The sequence below is a fragment of the Stegodyphus dumicola genome, chromosome 1 (assembly GCF_044657685.1).
Source record: "Stegodyphus dumicola isolate Sdum_Otavi_A_Nest chromosome 1, ASM4465768v1".
Classification (NCBI taxonomy): Eukaryota; Metazoa; Arthropoda; class Arachnida; order Araneae; family Eresidae; genus Stegodyphus; species Stegodyphus dumicola.
The window spans coordinates 241107362-241126190 of NC_140768.1; the positions used below are offsets into that span (position 1 = coordinate 241107362).

General features: G+C 35.3%; 1 protein-coding gene across 1 annotated transcript in view; it reads right to left on the reverse strand.

Moving 5' to 3' along the window:
• The window catches only part of brp (ELKS/RAB6-interacting/CAST family member bruchpilot), a 403233-nt gene that overhangs the window by 97321 nt on the left and 287083 nt on the right, over positions 1–18829 (reverse strand). Inside the window, exon 6 of the mRNA XM_085826816.1 lies at positions 10322–10455. Coding sequence (XP_085682942.1) covers positions 10322–10455 — 134 coding nt within the window. The remainder of the gene's footprint in view (positions 1–10321; positions 10456–18829) is intronic.

Sequence of the window (18829 nt, forward strand, 5' to 3'; positions counted from 1 at the left end):
AGTGGAGGTGTGGCGGTGCGATGCAACAACAAGGATGAAGTACAGAAGATAAGTCAGTTCCTAGCTCAGCACGATAACCTAAAGGATACAGTACGCACGCCACGGAAGAGAACACCGAAATGCACAATCGACAATGTACCGTACGGCACCTCGGAGGTGGAAGTACAAGAAATGCTACAAAAGTCTTGCAATCTTGGGAATGAAGAGTGTAGAGTCCTCTTCAAGCGCCCGGACAGAAGGAATAGAGCCACAAAGTGGGTGATTGAATGTACCCCTGGTGCCTTTCATGTCCTCATGTCCAAACGAAGATTGCTCCAAGGATGGAGGGAACATAGTATCTACGAGTTTACAGGAGCCAAGCGCTGTTTCCGCTGTCAGGACCTGGAACATACGTCGAAAGACTGCTGCCACAGGCCTTACTGCGCTTACTGCGGAGGCTGTCATGACATTAACGAATGTAAGGCGGACTGCCTGTATGCATTAACTGCATCATAGCAAACAGAGATTCAAAGGTTAAAGTGGATACACACCATGCAGCGTACGCAGCAAACTGCCCAACATTCCATGCGCACATCCAGAAGATTAAAGCACGTACTGACTACGGCGAGGACAACTAATTTAATAGCCCAGCAAGCAAGGCATCGTCTACCTACTACAACAGCCAGTTCACTTAATAACAAGCGCAACTCTCTAGGAAGCAAGTCAAGTATTTTCACAGTTAGTAATTTTACCTTAAAAGTCAATTAATTTACAAAAGTAATGGAAGTGAATTCAAGAACAGAGGAAAGCAATGTGCTCAATTTGTCCAAATCAACCTCCAAAGAGCGCGCGCGGCTACTGCACAGCTAGTGCAATATGCTATGGAGGAAGAGGCGGACTTCCTTTTAATTCAAGAACCTTTTCTTTATGCAGGGCAAGCAGCAGAATTTCCCCTCCAATGGACCGTCATCCAGGATTCAGGAAGTGAGGGAACAAGAGCGGCAGTAGTTTGTTGCCACAGCAGATGGTTGCCAGTTGTGCTAGCAAAGTCAAGAGACATGGTCACAATTGCAGTCGAGGCTATGGGACTGAGTGTCCTGGTCACGAATGTTTACATTCCACCTACAGTAGACGTTTCTCCCACATTAGATGCCTTGCAGAATATCCTTACGTCCTACCCGCCTGCACACCATGTATTGGCAGGAGATTTTAACTCTTATGCGGAGGACTTCGGATATCCGACCACAGACCCAAGAGGTAGAGAAGTTGTGGACTTCATTGCATGCAACGGACTCATTCTTCATAACGTGCCGGACAGTCTGCCGACCTTCGAGACCCAAATGGGAAAAGGATGGCCCGACATCACTCTGTCAACAGCGCGTCTGGCTCAGAAAATACAGCACTGGACCGTAAGTGACACTCCCTCAAACTCGGACCATCGCTATATAACGTTCCAGATAGGTCAGCCACATGCGCAGTTTATGAACAAGCGTTATAGAACCAATGGCAGAAAATTAAAACAACTTGTAAGCAGGCTAGGACCAGTACTAGAGCAGGTGGACGAGGCACTTATGAAATGTCAGAACATAAAGGATGCTGACGACTTAACCACCAGTATGATACGAGATATTCAATCTATCTGTGATGCCACCCTAGGCCTGAAATCACCAAAAGTTTTAAGAGTGGCAAACTGGTGGACGAAAGAGCTCCGTGCACAGCGCAGTCGCACCAGGCCACTTAGGCGTAAGATGAAGAGCGAAAGAGACCCAGACAGGAGGCAAGCCCTTAGTGTTCTTTATAATAAAGAGCAAGCTCAGTACAAAAGGGCAATTGCAGCCGCAAAACTTGCCAGCTGGAGGGAGTTCTGTACTAAGAATGTAGAAGTCTATGGTGCTCTCCACAAGATAGCTTCGAACAAAGTTTACAGACCACCGGAGCTAAGAGCCTTTGCAGGGCAGCAGGCTGGACACATAACAGAAATCACGCTCAGGACAATTCTTGACACCGTACTTCCGGAAGAGGATATTACAGATCCGTCCGACCACCAGGCTTATACGCTGCACACATCTGTCCCAGATGATATACCATTTACGGAGAAGGAAGTCTCCGCAACGATCAAAATTCTCCCGAAAAGTAAAGCCCCTGGTCCGGACTCAATAGACTATCCAATCTTGAGAGCAATACATAAAGCAAGATCCGGCTTTCTCACGCGTTATTTTAACAAACTGCTAGCACTGCAAAGCTTTCCGGAACCTTACAAAACGGGGCAGATTGTGCTCTTTAAGAAAGAAGGGAAGGATCCAAACAGCCCATCCTCGTTTAGGCCGATTTGTCTTCTCCCGGTAATAGGGAAACTCTATGAGAAGCTCTTAGTCCAGCGGCTTAAATTTCATATGACGCAGAGTGGGGCAATCTCTGACGCACAATATGGATTCAGAGAGCTACGCTCAACGATTGCTGCCCTATCAAAGATAAGAGACTATATCAGCCACTTGCATGAAAGGAAACAGCATGCAGCGGTCCTAAGTCTGGACCTGCATCGCGCATTTGACTCTCTGTGGTAGCCCTCAATTTTAGAGGCTCTGCACCAGGCAAGGATCCCTGATAACCTCTTGCAGGTTTTCAAGCAATACCTGTCCAATAGAAAATTCATAGTAACACACACTGGCGGTGTCATAACCAGAAGCCAGACAAAAGGCTGTCCACAGGGATCGTGCGCGGGTCCAGATTTGTGGAATGCAACTTTCGATTCCATCCTACGATACGAATGGCCGTCCCATACCCAGATAGTAGCCTTTGCGGATGACGCGACCTTTGTGGTGGGCGGCAAGAGTAGAGATGAACTGCAGCAAAACTGCAATGATGTAATTGATACCTTCTCTCGGCTATGTCAGGAGAAAAAGCTAATAATTTCTGAGGCAAAATCGAAATATATAATTTATCATAAGCCAGGCCAAACTTTAATAAGAAACCCAACCATCCAGCTTAATGGGAAGACCATCAAAAGGGTCAGAGAACTAAAACTCCTGGGTATTATATTGGATGAAAAGTTCACCTGGCTGCCTCACCTTAAAGCCCAAAGAGAAAAGGCTCGCCGAATCGCAAACAATCTGCAAAAAATGCAAGGCCCGCACTGGGGCCTTCGGCCCAATATCTACAAGATACTTTACTCCACTGTCGCGGAGAGGGTCCTAACCTACGGAGCAGCCATCTGGGCCGCCCCGATGACAGTCAGAAAGGCAAAATTGCTAAGTAGTGCACAGCGACCATTTGTCCTGGCCATAACGAAGACCTACAGGACAACGTCGACTGCGGCCGCTTCGGTATTAGCAGGGCTTATGCCGCTCCCAATCAAAGCGCAGCAAGAAGCCTCAATTGCAAACGTGACGCAACTCCAACAGCCATGCACATATGGGGATACATGCTATCTGCCAGAAGTCTACGAAACACGCAGGTCCAAACTAAGCACACATCCGTCGGAATATGGACTGGGCATAAGGACTTTCCACTCACCAGCGTTAACCCCGCGCTTAGACGGACCAGGGGCCGTGCTTTATACAGACGGGTCAAAAATTGATAACGCTGTAGGCAGTGCCTATATAGCCTATATAAAAGGAAACATAGCAAAGGAATGGAAGGGCCGTCTGGGAGCACAGAACTCAGTGTACCAAGCGGAAGTAGTTGCCCTCACAAAGGCAGTGAAATGGGCAATTGACACACGGCAGAGTCGAGCTACGATATTTACTGACAGCCTGTCAAGCATTTATGCTATCAACAACCCTCTCCAGCGCTCCGCACTAATCTCGCACCTGCAAGAAGTCCTCCGTCTACAAGAAAAGTCAATGAGAATCCAAATTTCCTGGGTGAAGGCGCACGCCGGAATCCAGGGAAATGAAGCAGCAGACGCTCTTGCCAAGAAGGCTGCCCAAAATGAGGAAACGGAGCAGATTCAGGTGCCCCTGCCCCGGTCATGCCTAAAGAGGCAAATAGAGGAGTCCGCCATTGGAAACTGGCAGAATGAATGGGACCAAATCCCGCAAGGCCGCAGAGCATATGAGTTCCTGCCCAAGGTAGAGGTGGACCGGCTCATCTCATCGCCCTACCTCACGCGATATATAACAGTTCACGGCCCCTTTCCGACGTACTTTGCAGAAAGGGGTCTAGCAACAACTGATTTGTGTGTTTGTGGCAACGTGGGCTCACCAGACCATTATGTCACTGAGTGCCCCTTAACAGCAGAATGGCACATAAAATTCCCAACTACCAATGTTCTACCTTTCAAACGCCTTCTCATAAAACATCGAGGCACGCGGCAAAAGCTTAAATGCATAATGGCCAAACTAGAAAAAATGGGCATAGACCTCTGCAGGCCGGAATAGGGCACCTGCAATAAACATAAAAGCATCTTACAACTGTGAAGACTCAAGATGGTTGCAGGGCCAGGGTAATACCCGAGTAGTCATAGAAAGCCGTCCGGGTGCCTTGTCACCTGGTACAGTACCTCGGAATTTAGAATTAAAAATTAGCTCTAACATTTTTTTTTGAAGTTTAATTCTTGATTTCACTTTTCAAAATTTTCACTATTCCCTTCATGTTTTTTAACTTATCAAACGTTCCCTGTATCTGGTTAAAATTAGCTGTTGTTTACGAAATCCTAGAATTTTGGGCATAATAATTATGAAGAGAAGAAAGGGTTGATGAAGCGTAAGACCAGGTGGAAAGTGAGGCAAAAGAGAATATCGGAACTATAAACACTTTTCATCACACTTTGTTTTACTTCTGAATAATTTAGCTAGAACAGATATGTACTTTGCCTGAAAGTTTGGGTTATACTGTACATTATTGTGCATGCTCTCATACAAACTGCAGACCTACTTGAGTAATAATACTCCTAACAGTGTTAATGTATATAATAATTTACTCTGTATCCTCTAAAAGTATCTAATTACTTAAATTGAAATAATGAACATATGCTTGCGTCTGACGGCTAACCAAAGTTAGAAGTTAGCTCAATTTCTTGCCGAATTTTTGCTTTTCTTAATGGTGACAGGATACAACTAAGAAAGTAAATATTAACGTAAAACTTTATTACTGACAACTTGCAGGACCGTAACTGAAATAACACAGAACAATCAGTTCAAATGGTAGATTTATGGCAACTCACTGTCACTGTAAATTTAAAATATACTGGTTAACTTAAACTTTCAACAAATTCTACGCCAAGCTACAACAATGTCTGTATCTAACGAAAATTCATTACTAATTTTTTATACTTACCAAGCCTGACCAACGTCAGGCATTCAAAACTTTTACTCAGATAAACGGCTTTTAAAATAAGCAACAGCACAGTGGCCAAAACTGTATTTAGATTCATAGATTGCGGTTGTCTCTTAAATTGAAAATACGCCACTTGACTTAAAATTTTTTATAAACCTCTGGGTATAGTTTTCTGGATAGTGTTTGCATATCATTTTCAGAGAATTCGTTGCTCAGGGAAAGATTAAGTCCTTAAGCAATCTTACACCAAGTATATTGAAAGAGGTGATGAAACCCGAAAGCAAAAGGCACTTCATTAAAAAAAAATTTGAGCAAATTCGAAGATTATACATTTTTCAATTACCGTATATTTCCATATAGTATAAGCGAAGGGATTTTTCGCAAAGTGCTTACTGCTGAAGTTTTTGATTGGCCTTATAATACGAATTCAAATGTTATCATCCTCCATTTCTTCATTACCATCGATATCATTTGTCTCAAAGATAATGACGTTGTTTTCGTGGGTATCCTTCCCGTATCAGAAAAGAAGAATCGTACTTTACTCGCAAATGCGAAAGCGTAACTGAAGGGGGGGGGGAATCCTGTGATTGCTTGAGATTGGGGCAACTGAGAACCAAAGTAAAATTCATCACGCTGCTACCAAAAGTGTTGACGATTACCAAACCGCTATTACCAAAATTCTGGAACAACTGAGAAAGAGAAGCTATTCAGACCAAAAGTCCCCTTTCTTTCAATGTTTTATATTTCGAATGGAAACCGATGGTGAATTGGCATTTAGAATCAGCTTATCGGATAGGTCTAGATAGATTACACAATAAATTAGCCCTTTGGACGACACATATGTTTGGATTTATTAGACAGTTTTAAATTCGGTTTATGTATGGATTTGAATTTTGGTTCAAGTTTGGACGAAGTTTTGCAAACAAACTATTACGCCTCGATTTACACACAGATTAGTTTGGAAATATACGCTACGTATTTTTTCTATAGGTTAAAGAGTTTATAGCTAAAGTAAAATTTGCCGTTAGAGGTTTGTTAAGGCTCAGAGTATAGAGAGTAGTGATTTAGAGAATATTGAAACATTTGGGGAAAATATCTTGTTCTGTGATCCTCATTAAGAATAGTATGACTTAAGTGCACTTAGTGGTCTAATGTATGAATACCGTGTGTTCATTTGTGGAGCAAAATGGGCTTGAGCATGTAAGGTTTAACCTAACTGCCTTTTAACTGCAATAATATCCCTTTGCTTCTAACGAATTGTAGCCTGATGCATGCTTACCTAGAATTCTAATTTTCATGAACTCAGATAGAACATAAACCATATTTTATAGATATAATTAATTTTAACAAAATTTATCTACCTTTGTTTATGGGGTTTTAGAACTCCAATATGTGTATCTTAACAAATAGCTTTGGTGCCTAAATAATCTGGCTTCATTTATTAATAACTTCTAAATCTCAGCGTCACAAATGCAGGAAATCACTCATCAAAAATCAGATCGGTAAGCAGATGGACAACTAGCAAAACGAAATAACCTGCATTCTTACGCACTGCCAAAACGCATATATAGTATATATAAACTGTACATTTGCTAGCTATTTAAACTCCTCCAGTCTTTCTCATTCTTTGCCGTGAGTTTGTCAATGGCCTGACATCAAGAGTTTGGGCAGCAATGCTTTGGCTTATAATTTTAAAACAGCGGATATGGTTTTGAGCGACAGGATGAAATCGTCAGAGAATGTTAGACAATTATGCTTTACGAATAGGCAGGAATTACAACTAAATAACTTAAATTTCAATACATCTTTAACCTAAACTTTTTGATAGGAATTCAACTATAATATCCTTATTTAAAATGATATTCAACAAAATAATTTTTACCATTTTTTTTCCGCATTTGTATTATCACATTAAATAAATTCAAAAATCTTCCTCCAGATATTTTGTATATATTGTTTATGTGTAAATATCCATCAAATATTCTAATAAATAAAGGGTTACATTTTGAAACAAATTTATAGTGAAATAAATCTGATGTTTGGCTATGCTAAATTTTATTTTTTATCTTACATAGTCAATTAATTTACTGCGGTTTATTCGATTTTTAATCGTTCAGTCGTTCGTAACAAAGAGGTAAACAAATGTTTTTACATTATGGTCACAGCCATTGATTACCATTTCATATTCATTCGATTTTCATGTAAAGTTATAATTCTGTACTTATAGGTTTATGTCAAAATCAAATTTCACAGGCCTTATTTCACATCGATCATCATCACACTGTATAACATCGATTAAATATAATTTCCTGAACAACTTAAACACCAATTATTCATATTTATAACATTTAAGCTTACATAAAATTTTGAAATAAACACTTTCTTTTATAAAATACACATTTAGGAAACATAGCTGTATAATATAATCAGGGTGTTTCATAGATCATGGGACAAACTTGGAGGGGTGGTGGAGCGTACTAAAACATGCATTTTTTTATAGGAATGTAGGGTCTAAAGTGACGGGTTAAGGCAGGAACGCAAAAAAACGACTCGAAAGGAAAACGTGTTTATGTACAAAATCAATATATAGTGCTTCTTTGTAGCAATACAGTATTCACAATAAATATTCAAAAATTGCGACCACCAGCACTAATACATGCTTGGTAACGTCGCACAAGGGACTGACGAACATTTGGAAAACGACAGGCATTTCGCGCAAGCTTGCAGCCGCAATGGATAGTCGTGCAACGAGGTCCTCCATTGAGTCAACTGGAGTCTCGTAAATGATGCTCTTCAGATGGCCTCCATAAAAAAATCCAAGCTGGATAAATCTGGCGAACGGGGTAGCCATCGAACGGGTCCACCACGGCCAATCCATCGGCCCGAAAATGTCCCATCCAAGTAATTGCGGACCCGCACGTGGTTATGGCCTGGTGCACCATCATGCTGGAAACACATGCGATCACGAACGACAGCCGGAACATCCTGCAGCAATTCCGGTAGCACCTCTTGCAGAAAAATATGATAACATAAGCCAGTTGTACGTGCAGGTAAGAGGTATGAGCCTATGGGGTAGTCGTTAACAATACCCGCCCACACATTCACGAAGAAGCGGGTTTGGAATGCATGTGGACGTGTGCCGTGTGGATTATGAGTTGCCCACATGTGAATGTTGTGGCTATTGAAGATGCCGTCCTGTGAGAAAGTTGCCTCGTCCGTGAATATCACATCCGATGGGAAATCTGCCTGCGCCGCACACAGCTGCAAGAACTAATGACAGAAATGAACTCGAAGAAGGTAATCTGTCTCTTGCAAGGCTTGAACTCTCTGCAAATCGTATGGGAGCAAACCATTTTCATGAAATACTCCAAAGGTGAAATACTTCCAAAAGGTGGACTGACTCAGCTGCAGACGACGTGCAATAGCTCTTGTACTTGTCTGAGGTCAGTGATTCATGCACAATGTTCAAGATAGATTCTTCAATGCGAGGTTGTCGTGCATTGTTTCTTCCACTCCTAGTGTCAGAGGTGGTTTCAAATGACCCGTTTTCACACAGAGACCGATGCAACCTCTCGAACATTGTGTGCTTCGGCATACGCCTGTTCGGAAACCGTTCCAGGAACAACCGTAGCGCTGCTCTGCCATTCCCATTAGCAGCATCATACACGAGATGCATGTCAGCCTTCCCTGTGCGTAAACTCACCCATCACGCTCGACATCTGAGTTGCGAATGATCCTCTGATGCATTGGATCGTGGTTTGTCCGGCCAACTACCGCCCTCTACCACTGCATTGCCAGCCAATCACAGCTGTAGTTCTTATTACTGTTAATGTTCCCTTTTTTGAACATTTATTGTGAATACTGTATTGCTGCAAAGAAGCCCTTTGCGTTGATTTTGAACATAAACACATTTTCCTCTCGTGTCGTTTTTTTGCGTTTCTGCCTTAACCCGTCACTTTAGACCCTACATTCCTATACAAAAAAGTGCATGTTTTAGTACGCTCCACCACCCCTCCAGATCTGTCCCATGATCTATGAAACACCCTGTATTTAAATAATGTTCAAGCCACTTTACTAAAAATTAAATATTTTTACACAATAATAATTTCTTATAAGGTAAATCACTACACATAAAATTTCCCTTTTTTACAATGCAGGATACATAACGTCTCAATTCAAGAATATTGAAATTTGAAATGTAAAATGACTTGTAATAAAATTTCTCGAATCCGACTCCGAATGCTAGAAGATTCTTGAATTTCTTGAATCTTTCATATAAGAATAAGGAAAAGAAATCTTTATTTGATATTAAGAACAAGTTAGAAATTTAACTAGAGCAAAATTTGAAATGGGCGTTTATTGAAGAATAAAGTTTAAAAAATATTACACTTACTTTTAATTAGTAATTTGTATCTTTTAAGATACAAACAGAATTTAATAAATGAAATACATAATTAAAAGTTTAATCTTGTGATACATTTTATGAACATGCTTTAAAAATATTTGAATAATAGCCCAATTCTTCACAATTTTCTTTTTTAAATTATAACAGCAGAAACACCAGCAGAAAAAATATTTAAAAAAATTTTCTTTTTAATAGTTCGTGAAAGCAAATTTGCACTGTTGCGTTTACGAGTACCTAAAAGAACCAAAGTGTAAGGAATATTGCAAAAATTGTATTCGTTTTTTTAAGAGCATTTATAGCAATTTCAAAAACTATTCATTACAAAATTTTGAGTAAAAGATTAATTTTTTAAAAGTTCGTTTTAAAATGTTTAAACAAAGTCGAAAAAATATTAAGTTTTCGAAAATGCAAGGATTTTGAACCTGGAGTCCTTTTTAAAATTTATACAGTTCACGGATTCGAATGCCCTTCCCTTTTAAATACCTTAAAATATAAGGCTATTGATAACATGAACTATATCATAAGATGTAAATTTCAGCTTATTTTAATGCAATATTCCATTCTTTATAAAGATATGTTATACATAATGATATCAGATACAAAGAAAGAAATTCGACGCGTATTTAGAAGAGACATTAAGTTTGAAACAGAATAACTTACTTCTCTTAAACGCCCAAGATCTTTATCCTTAGCTTCTAATATATTTTCTAAATGTTTTGCTCTGGCTTCGCTTTCGAATAACTTCGTTTTAAGTCTTTCTATTTCTTTTCGTTCTTCTTCTATCATCTTGTTACCTGTGATACAAAAACAGTTATTCAGTTGGTTAAGAATTTAAGCAAAAATACAGCCAGTGTGATTTACTATAAAATTAAGAGTGAAATTTGAACTTCACTGAAATTTAATCGCGTAAACTAAATATATTTATTATTAGATATGAGATTATTAGTTTCATAATTTTTTTAGGAATACACATTGAATTCCTGCATATATTTTAGAGGTGGGAACGAATAATGGAAATTGTGTGTTATCTATTTTAATGTAAAATGTGTTTCCAGTTAAATGTAATACTTGATCTAATTAAAACTGAACTTTTAAATAAAAAAGTAGCTTTAATGTAGTACTTTGCGTTTCCAATTACATTTTATCTAAAAATGAAAACGAATTTTGCCCTGAAATGGCACCTTAAAATAAAGTTTACTGCTGGAAATTAGATTCCTTGCTTCAAAACATGAGTTATTGCATTAATATGAATTATTCTGATACATGCATAATCTAAAATAGAATAATAAAAAGCAATAATTGAGTCCAAAAAACCTTTTTTTTTTTAAAAAAACCTTTTTTAGACCCAATTATTGTTTTTAACTTCACTAAACAATATAACTTTTATTATTCTATTTTAGATTATCCATATATCAATATAAAATATAAAACTTCTATCTTTCAAATAAAAAACTAATAATAGCTCTTTAACTCCTGTCTTCATTCTAAAAATAACAGAGAAATAATTGTTCTAACTAAACTAAAAAGATCCGTCATCTAATCTGTGTTGCGCACTTATCTATGAAATTTGAACTCAACATCTGGACCGTAATCTGTCATGTGATCTGAAATGGAATTCGATATAAAAGCTAATTGCGTCGCAACGCCTCCTCTCTTCTTTCTTCAGCTTCATTTTGCTGTATAGCTTTGTTGTTTAGCCACACAGAGTTTACTTTCCCAATTTTCGTCCATTCTTTAAGAAATGAAGGCTGTATAAAATTGTGGGGTGCATAGCGCACCCATAGTGATGAGGTGCATTATCAAGGAATATTATTATTTGGTAATGGCAAAGCACTCTAGGGCTATTTACCTAAGAGGAGCGAGGCTTTTGTGAAGGACGTTTTAAAGGAAATTGGCTTGGACAAGCTTAACACGTGAGAAAACTATGAAAACGCCCTTGCAGTCAGTTTGCCCGAAATCGAACTCAAATCGAAGTACCAGTGTTCAGCCACTTTATCGCACGGCAGTTAGTGGTCGGAGAAATGAAAGCAAAACTGAGTGGAATGACAGGAGACAAACTTGAATAGCAACATAGGACTACAGAAAGTAAGAAGTAAAATCAAATTGATTTGAAGATGAATGATAGGAAGTGAAAAGTATCACAACTTCATGATACAATGAGAAATATACTTCGGAAAAGATGGACAGAAGACCGCAAAAGTTGGTGAGCTATACTGAAGGCGATAAGCACTCTTGTCTTGAGTTATAAAATATGATTTTTAGTCGCTGCTTAGCCACTGTTTTGTATTTATATGCCTCTTTTGGAGCGAAGGAATGCATAAGAGGTTTTCAATTGTCTTCTGTTATTTGTAATAAGTTGTTAGACTCAAACAGACTAAAAGAGACTAAGGAAAGGAATTACCTGCTAGCTAACACTGACGAAATAGACGAAACAACGTTCTTTATCGTCCATTTTATTTTAGAAGAATCAGTTCAGCGAATGCACATTACTAACTTCTTCAGCTGCAATTAAATTAAAGAAAAGTACCACAAACAGAAACACAAATGAGTTTCTGAGAACTTATTAGTACTAAATAATAACGCCTTCGTTAATGAAGGAAAATAGAAAAATACTGAAATAAAACAAATAAGATGACTCCATCTAAATATAGAAAATTAATTCGATTAAAAGTTGTTGGATTTATAAATAGGTGGAGAATACGGATTAAAATTCATATCATTGACTTTTACAGAAAGCATGAAGTATGGAAAGCATGAAGTAAATCCAATTCACCGACTGAAAAAGTGTTTTGGATGAATTTAGTAGAACTGAAAGCAGTTCTGTTAAGATAAAATTAATGTTAAATAAAGCTGCTTAGCTATTTATATTCAGATAAACCATATTCCTACACATTCATGAAGAAATACAATTATGTAATTAATATTTGTTACTTCCTCTTTAACTGATGCAAATGTTCATTTTTGTTTTTGACAGTTGAAATACAAAGGAAGTGTTCAGTAATGGAAAAGATGGGAAAGTTAATACAATCCAAGATAATAATTACCAATTACGTAATACTAATTAATATTAATTAAGACAGCCCAAGACATACTCCTTAATTCCTCTGCTTTGGATTTATGATAGTCTCTACATATAATAAAAGAAAGAGTCTGTCTTGTGTGTGTGTGTGTGTGTGTGTCTTTCGTTAGCGCTGCTAATAGACCCACGGCTACGAAATTTGGTACAGAGGTGCATCTAGACAAGAGCCAGTGCACCTCGAACCGATTTTTTCGAAATTCGAATTCGAATTTTTTTTTTTTATCTTATGTTTTGTGACGAAATTTTGAGACATAGTGGGCTATCGGAAAGCGAGATTTTACTCTACACACTCCATTTTCACATCGTCATGAAACGTAGGCACTTAGCTATTTTACGAACTTAAAATAAATTTAGTGTTTCAATAAATCGATTAAATACGAATTTATTTAACAAAGGCAGCTTAACACCTTTTAAACGGTATTTTTTCTAAAAAAGTTTATTTTTTAAAAGGTACAGTTTATTTTTCTTTGATTTTTGGACATGTTAAACTTTGATCCTTGCGACTGCTTTTACAAAAAGAATTTTGGAAAAATGATAATATTTTGTATTTTTAAAAAAATTTTTAAATGAAGCTTCTGAGTACACTTCTCACATCTTTAGAAATGTGATTTTGGCAACAATTATCCTGTCTTGTTGTTGATAGATTTTTGATGAAATCGCATCATTTTGAATAGTTTCATTCTTTTATAAATATGGGTTTGTCAACAAGTTTTCCTCGTATTTCTTATGTCACTGTTTTTAAGAGATTGGCATATTTCACTGTCATTTATATGTATACATAATACATTTTTATTGATTTTTTTAATAAACTTGTTCTGTAGAGTAAAATTCTGCGCTGAATTTTATCTTTTTTGAGTTGCTTTCATGTTATTTTTTGCTTATTTCACTGTTTGTAAGATATTGAAAAGTTTTGCATGACTTTTTTTTTTCTTCAACAGAAAGTTGGCTAATTTTTTTATTAGGATAATTAATATTTGTATTAAGGAATATAGCTTATTTCATTGTAATTTTCTTCTCTTGAAAATATAAGATAAAACATCATTAATTATACTTTGATTTTCAGAATTTTTTGTTTTTTGCATTCTTTTATGTTATTTATTGCTCATTTCACTGTTTTTAAGATATTTAAAAGTTTTGAGTGATTTTTTTAGGAAACAAAGTTCTTAAACTCTTTTATACCATTTGAGTTCTTAAGATTTTGCAAAGGGAAGTTGGTTAATTTATTTGTTAGGATAATTAATATTTGTATTAAGGGATATTGCTTATTTCATTGTAATTTTGTTATACGTAATAACTATATTTTATGAAGTTGTTATGCAGAGTAAAATTCTACGCAGCTTTTAAATTTAACGCTTGGTTTTCCCTTCAGCCATTTTTCCGGTACATTTAAAAGCCAGACGAAGGCTGGCAGTGAAGCTTCTAGTATATAATACTTTATAGGTTTACGCATTTTTTAATATTAAAATATAATCATAATCATAATAGCTTGATCAAATCTAAAACGTTCAATGTGAGTAATTAAAATATCGTTATTATAAAGAACGTATTCTTTGAGAAATAATATGTTTCATACAAAAACATTTGTTTCAAATATTCGAAGGCCAATAAAACGGTTTTATAGAAATAGGTTTACGCATTTTTTAATATTAAAATATAATCATAATCATAATAGCTTGATCAAATCTAAAACGTTCAATGTGAGTAATTAAAATATCGTTATTATAAAGAACGTATTCTTTGAGAAATAATATGTTTCATACAAAAACATTTGTTTCAAATATTCGAAAGCCAATAAAACGGTTTTATAGAAACACAAAACTGATTGCATGTCTGTACAGTAATTAAAAACAAAAATTTTCATTTAATCCAAGCCTGTTCTGAATAACTATTTGCACGTAGTCACAGAGAAATGTTCACTCCATTCGCAGTTTGCTAAAGAACAAAAAATGAAAATGAAATGGAACGGAAATTCTATAAATTAGATTGCAGACGATAAAACATTATTGCGGAAACAACGAGATAAAAGTTGTTATGTGAAAGTAGAGCAAAAAGAACCACAGAGAGCTATTAAAACAATAAAATACAGTCGAATCTTTTCTGAAATCAAGGAAATGTATGTGCTTAAAAAAAGGAAGAACAAAGCGCTTGACAGCATAAATTCCTTTTATTCACAGAATATCCGCTTTAAAGCGGAATTTTCCCATATACGTTAAATGTTATCTAAATCAAATGGAGTTAGAATTTTATTATTCTCCAGTGAAATTAAATTCTAAGCTTTCTAGAAGTCTGCTACGTAATTTTTCATATTTCGTACTAAACAGTTACAAATAACCGTGCCTCTTTTTCTTGATTTTCTTCAGACATAATAAATATAACTTAAATGGCTAGAGATAATTAAATATAAATTCAGAGAATTCGTTCAAAATTACATGGCATCGACAGAAGAGATTGTACACTGCTCAAAAAAAAAAAAGGGGGGACAGTGCTGTATCTCCCGTTCTACTGGGCCGATTGACAAAATTCAAACCTCGTTTTTCATGTCTCGAAAGCGCGACTTAGGATATATATTAGATTTATATATAGCACTATTCTAACATAGGTATTTTGACACAAAATCGGACTTTTTCTGAAATAACACCATTTGTTTTCCATATTTCGATTCTATGACTCAAATTATCCCAAAATACTAAGTTTTGTAAAAAATCGTACGAGTAGTTTTTAAAATATTAGCTCTCAAAATTTTAGCTCCTCAATGTTAATTGAATTTGGCAAATATTTATTAATATCTCTTTTTAGATTAAACTTTTTTGATTTTTTCTCTCACATTTCGAAATTTAGGTTCATTCCAAATAAAATTCACCCTTTTTTGTGTTTTATTTTTTAAATTTCTATTTTTAAATAATTTTTATAAATTTTTCGAAAAAAATTTTGAATTATAACCTATCAAATTTTTACCATCATCTTAAAGTAGATGTATTTCTAAGCATAAAATACCTGCAAAAAATTAGACTTTTTTATTCAAAATTTTCTAAGATATACACGAATTTACATATTTTCGAGTTTTGAAATTTGGCATCTTTTTTTTTTTTTTTTTTGAGCGATAATAACGCCAAATGTGGTCTATGGATTTTTGTTACAGTGAACTTGCCACAGCTATTTTTAACCTTAAATTTCAAGTAAAATTTTACGGAGAATTAATTATATGAGATTTTTTCCCTCAATGATGCGTAATAAATATTTATAAATACTATATGAGAAGCTATTTAAAAAAAATACAGATGATATTATTCAAATTTTTAACTTTTTTTTTTTTTTTTAATTTCTCTCTATCTTCCTTTAAAAAAAAATAAGAGTAAATTTTTGTAAGAGTAAATATTTACCTTCGGCGTTTTATCGTCTGCTACTTTACTTCGTTTAAATCGAATTGTCTAAAACTGAGAATTTTCGTTTGATATTTATTTGAATTTTATGACATTAACTGCATAATTTATTTCTAAACAAACTGTTGCTTTTGAAGTGGCTGAAAGAGCGGCTGATATTTTCATCCACATTTTTAAAGCACAGTATATTTTTATAGAAACATAAGATTTAGAATAATCATTTTTATAAAAGTCAAATTATGATATAAACATACAACCCTCTAGAGACTGAATTAATGGACGTTCAATGGTTATATAGAAATGATCTGCAGCTACTTAATGGCTAGATAAGTCAGCATGTTCTGTGGACAAGTAAGAATAATTATATAAACGTCACCCAACATTCCGGATTCAATTAACAACGAGGATACGATGTTTATTAAATGAATTTAAGAAGTTTTAAAACATAAAATATCAACTAATTTTTTATCCTAAAATGTATTTTTGTGCGTAGCGTATTTTCATTATATCCTTAAAATTCTAATTTAGAATGTAATTGTTAAGAACTGAATCCTAATCATCAGTAATATAAGTAATTATTACGGTTATTAATAAATCCTTCTTATAAAGTAATTGCAAATATTTTAAAAAAACTTTCTGTCTGAATGAAAATATTTTTCTATGCAAATATTTTTAATTTTATATTAATCAAGATTGCACACGACATTATTTATTTACACTTCAATTCTTACCGTCAGCTCTTGTAGAAGTTACAAATCAATTATATTTAATTAAGGATTGGATTGGATTGGATTATTTAATCATGGCAAAGCACACGAGAGCTATCTGCCTAAAGGGAGGGATGCCTTCGTGAAGGACTTTCTAAGGTAAACTGGCTCGTATACACGTTACACATGGGGAAAACCACGGAAACGCCCATGCAACCAGCCCATTTACCGGGATTCGAACCCTGGAGTGAATTACCAGTGTTCAGCGACTTTACCGCTCGGCCGTTTATGGGCCTTTATGAAATGAAAGGCGATAACTTTATTCAAAATTATTGTTAGAAATATCAAGATATTTCGAAACGTTGGATGCTTTTTAATATACTTGTAGAATGCCTAAAGAAAAAGACCAAGAGTAAAGTAGAATGCCTGAAGAAAAAGAGAAGAAAAAATAAATTTTTGCGAATTTAGTATTAGTATTTTTTTAAAATTTAAAACCTTTTAATCTTATGATATTTGATTCTTGCGATTTCAGAAATAAAATATTTGACTAAAATATGAATAACATTTTAAGAAACCAAATGTAGGATAAAATTGTGTAAAGCAATGGGCACAATGATAAAACTGTTTAAAGCAGTTTATGCAAGTCATCCTAAGTTAAAATGTCGGTTATACATCTCTCTTATTTATATATATCTTTTCTGAACGGGAATTTTTTTGTGTGTGTGTGATTATGGCAAAGCCTCGAGGGCTATCTGCCTAAAGGGAGGGATGCCTTTCGTGGAGGACTTTCTAAGGGAAACTGGCTCGTATACACGTTACACATGGGGAAAACCACGAAAACGCCCATGCAGCCAGCCCGTTCGCGGGATTCGAACCTCGGACCGAACTACCAGTGTTCAGCGACTTTACCGCTCGGCCGCTGGTGGGCTCTTTTCTGAACGGAACATTGAAAGACGTGTTAACTGTGCTTTACTGTATTTTCTCTTTTAATATATGCAGTTTTCAAATGCATCGTTGTCTGGGTTACAAAGTATTCTTCCGAATGAAACGCAATTCAAATAAATTAAATCAAAGTTTGAAAAATTTATATTAAAAATGCTCAGTTCAAAGGAATAAATAGAAAATTTTAAAACAATTATCTGAAGAGACAATGCAACATAAACAATTAAAATAAAAGTATAAAAATTTAAAAATTACCTAAAATAATAACTATGACAAAAAATATATGTAAAGAAAACTATTTGAAAAAATAAACGCTGCACCTTTATTTACGCAGTTCGAATAGGTAAATAGTAATTTTTAAAACAGTTATTCGAAAAAAAAAAAAAAAAAAAAAAAAAAAAAAAAACATGCAACTTGAACAATTAAAATAAATTCGAAAAAGAAAAAAATACTTAAAATAATAAGTTATAATTAAAAATATAATATAAAGAATATTATTTGGAAAAAAGGAACGATGGTGACTTTTTTTCCTCTCACGGGAAAGGAAACTAGGTTGCCATATATTAAGAAGTTCGCCAAGTGAACTATTCTTGGCGCAAACTGAAAAAAAAATTTCCAACATAAATTTGTGAATTTCTCCGTAAATTTCACTCCAAATTTTACAAAATTTTTAAAAATTAGGCCTCGTTCAGAAACCTTCCAAAATTAAGTGGACCTAATGTAAATAAAGCACCAAAGAATTGACAGGATTCAAGCTTCTACCAGAATGTTATATGAAGAACCGTGTGCTTTAAATATTATAATCCATTAAATATTATCTTGAAAATGAATTTGTTAATTTTAAACTTAATTATAAACTCGGTTTTGTTATATGAATCAAAAGCTTAGAAGCTGAAGCAAATTTAAAAACAAAATGAGAATTATTTCTATAAGATATTTCTCCGTACAATATTAAAGATTGCTTGGACATAAAGACCATATCTAACACCAAATATATACGGGAAAAAAGAACATATATTAAGAATACCAGTCCAGACCAACACAGACATGTGTCCTCAAG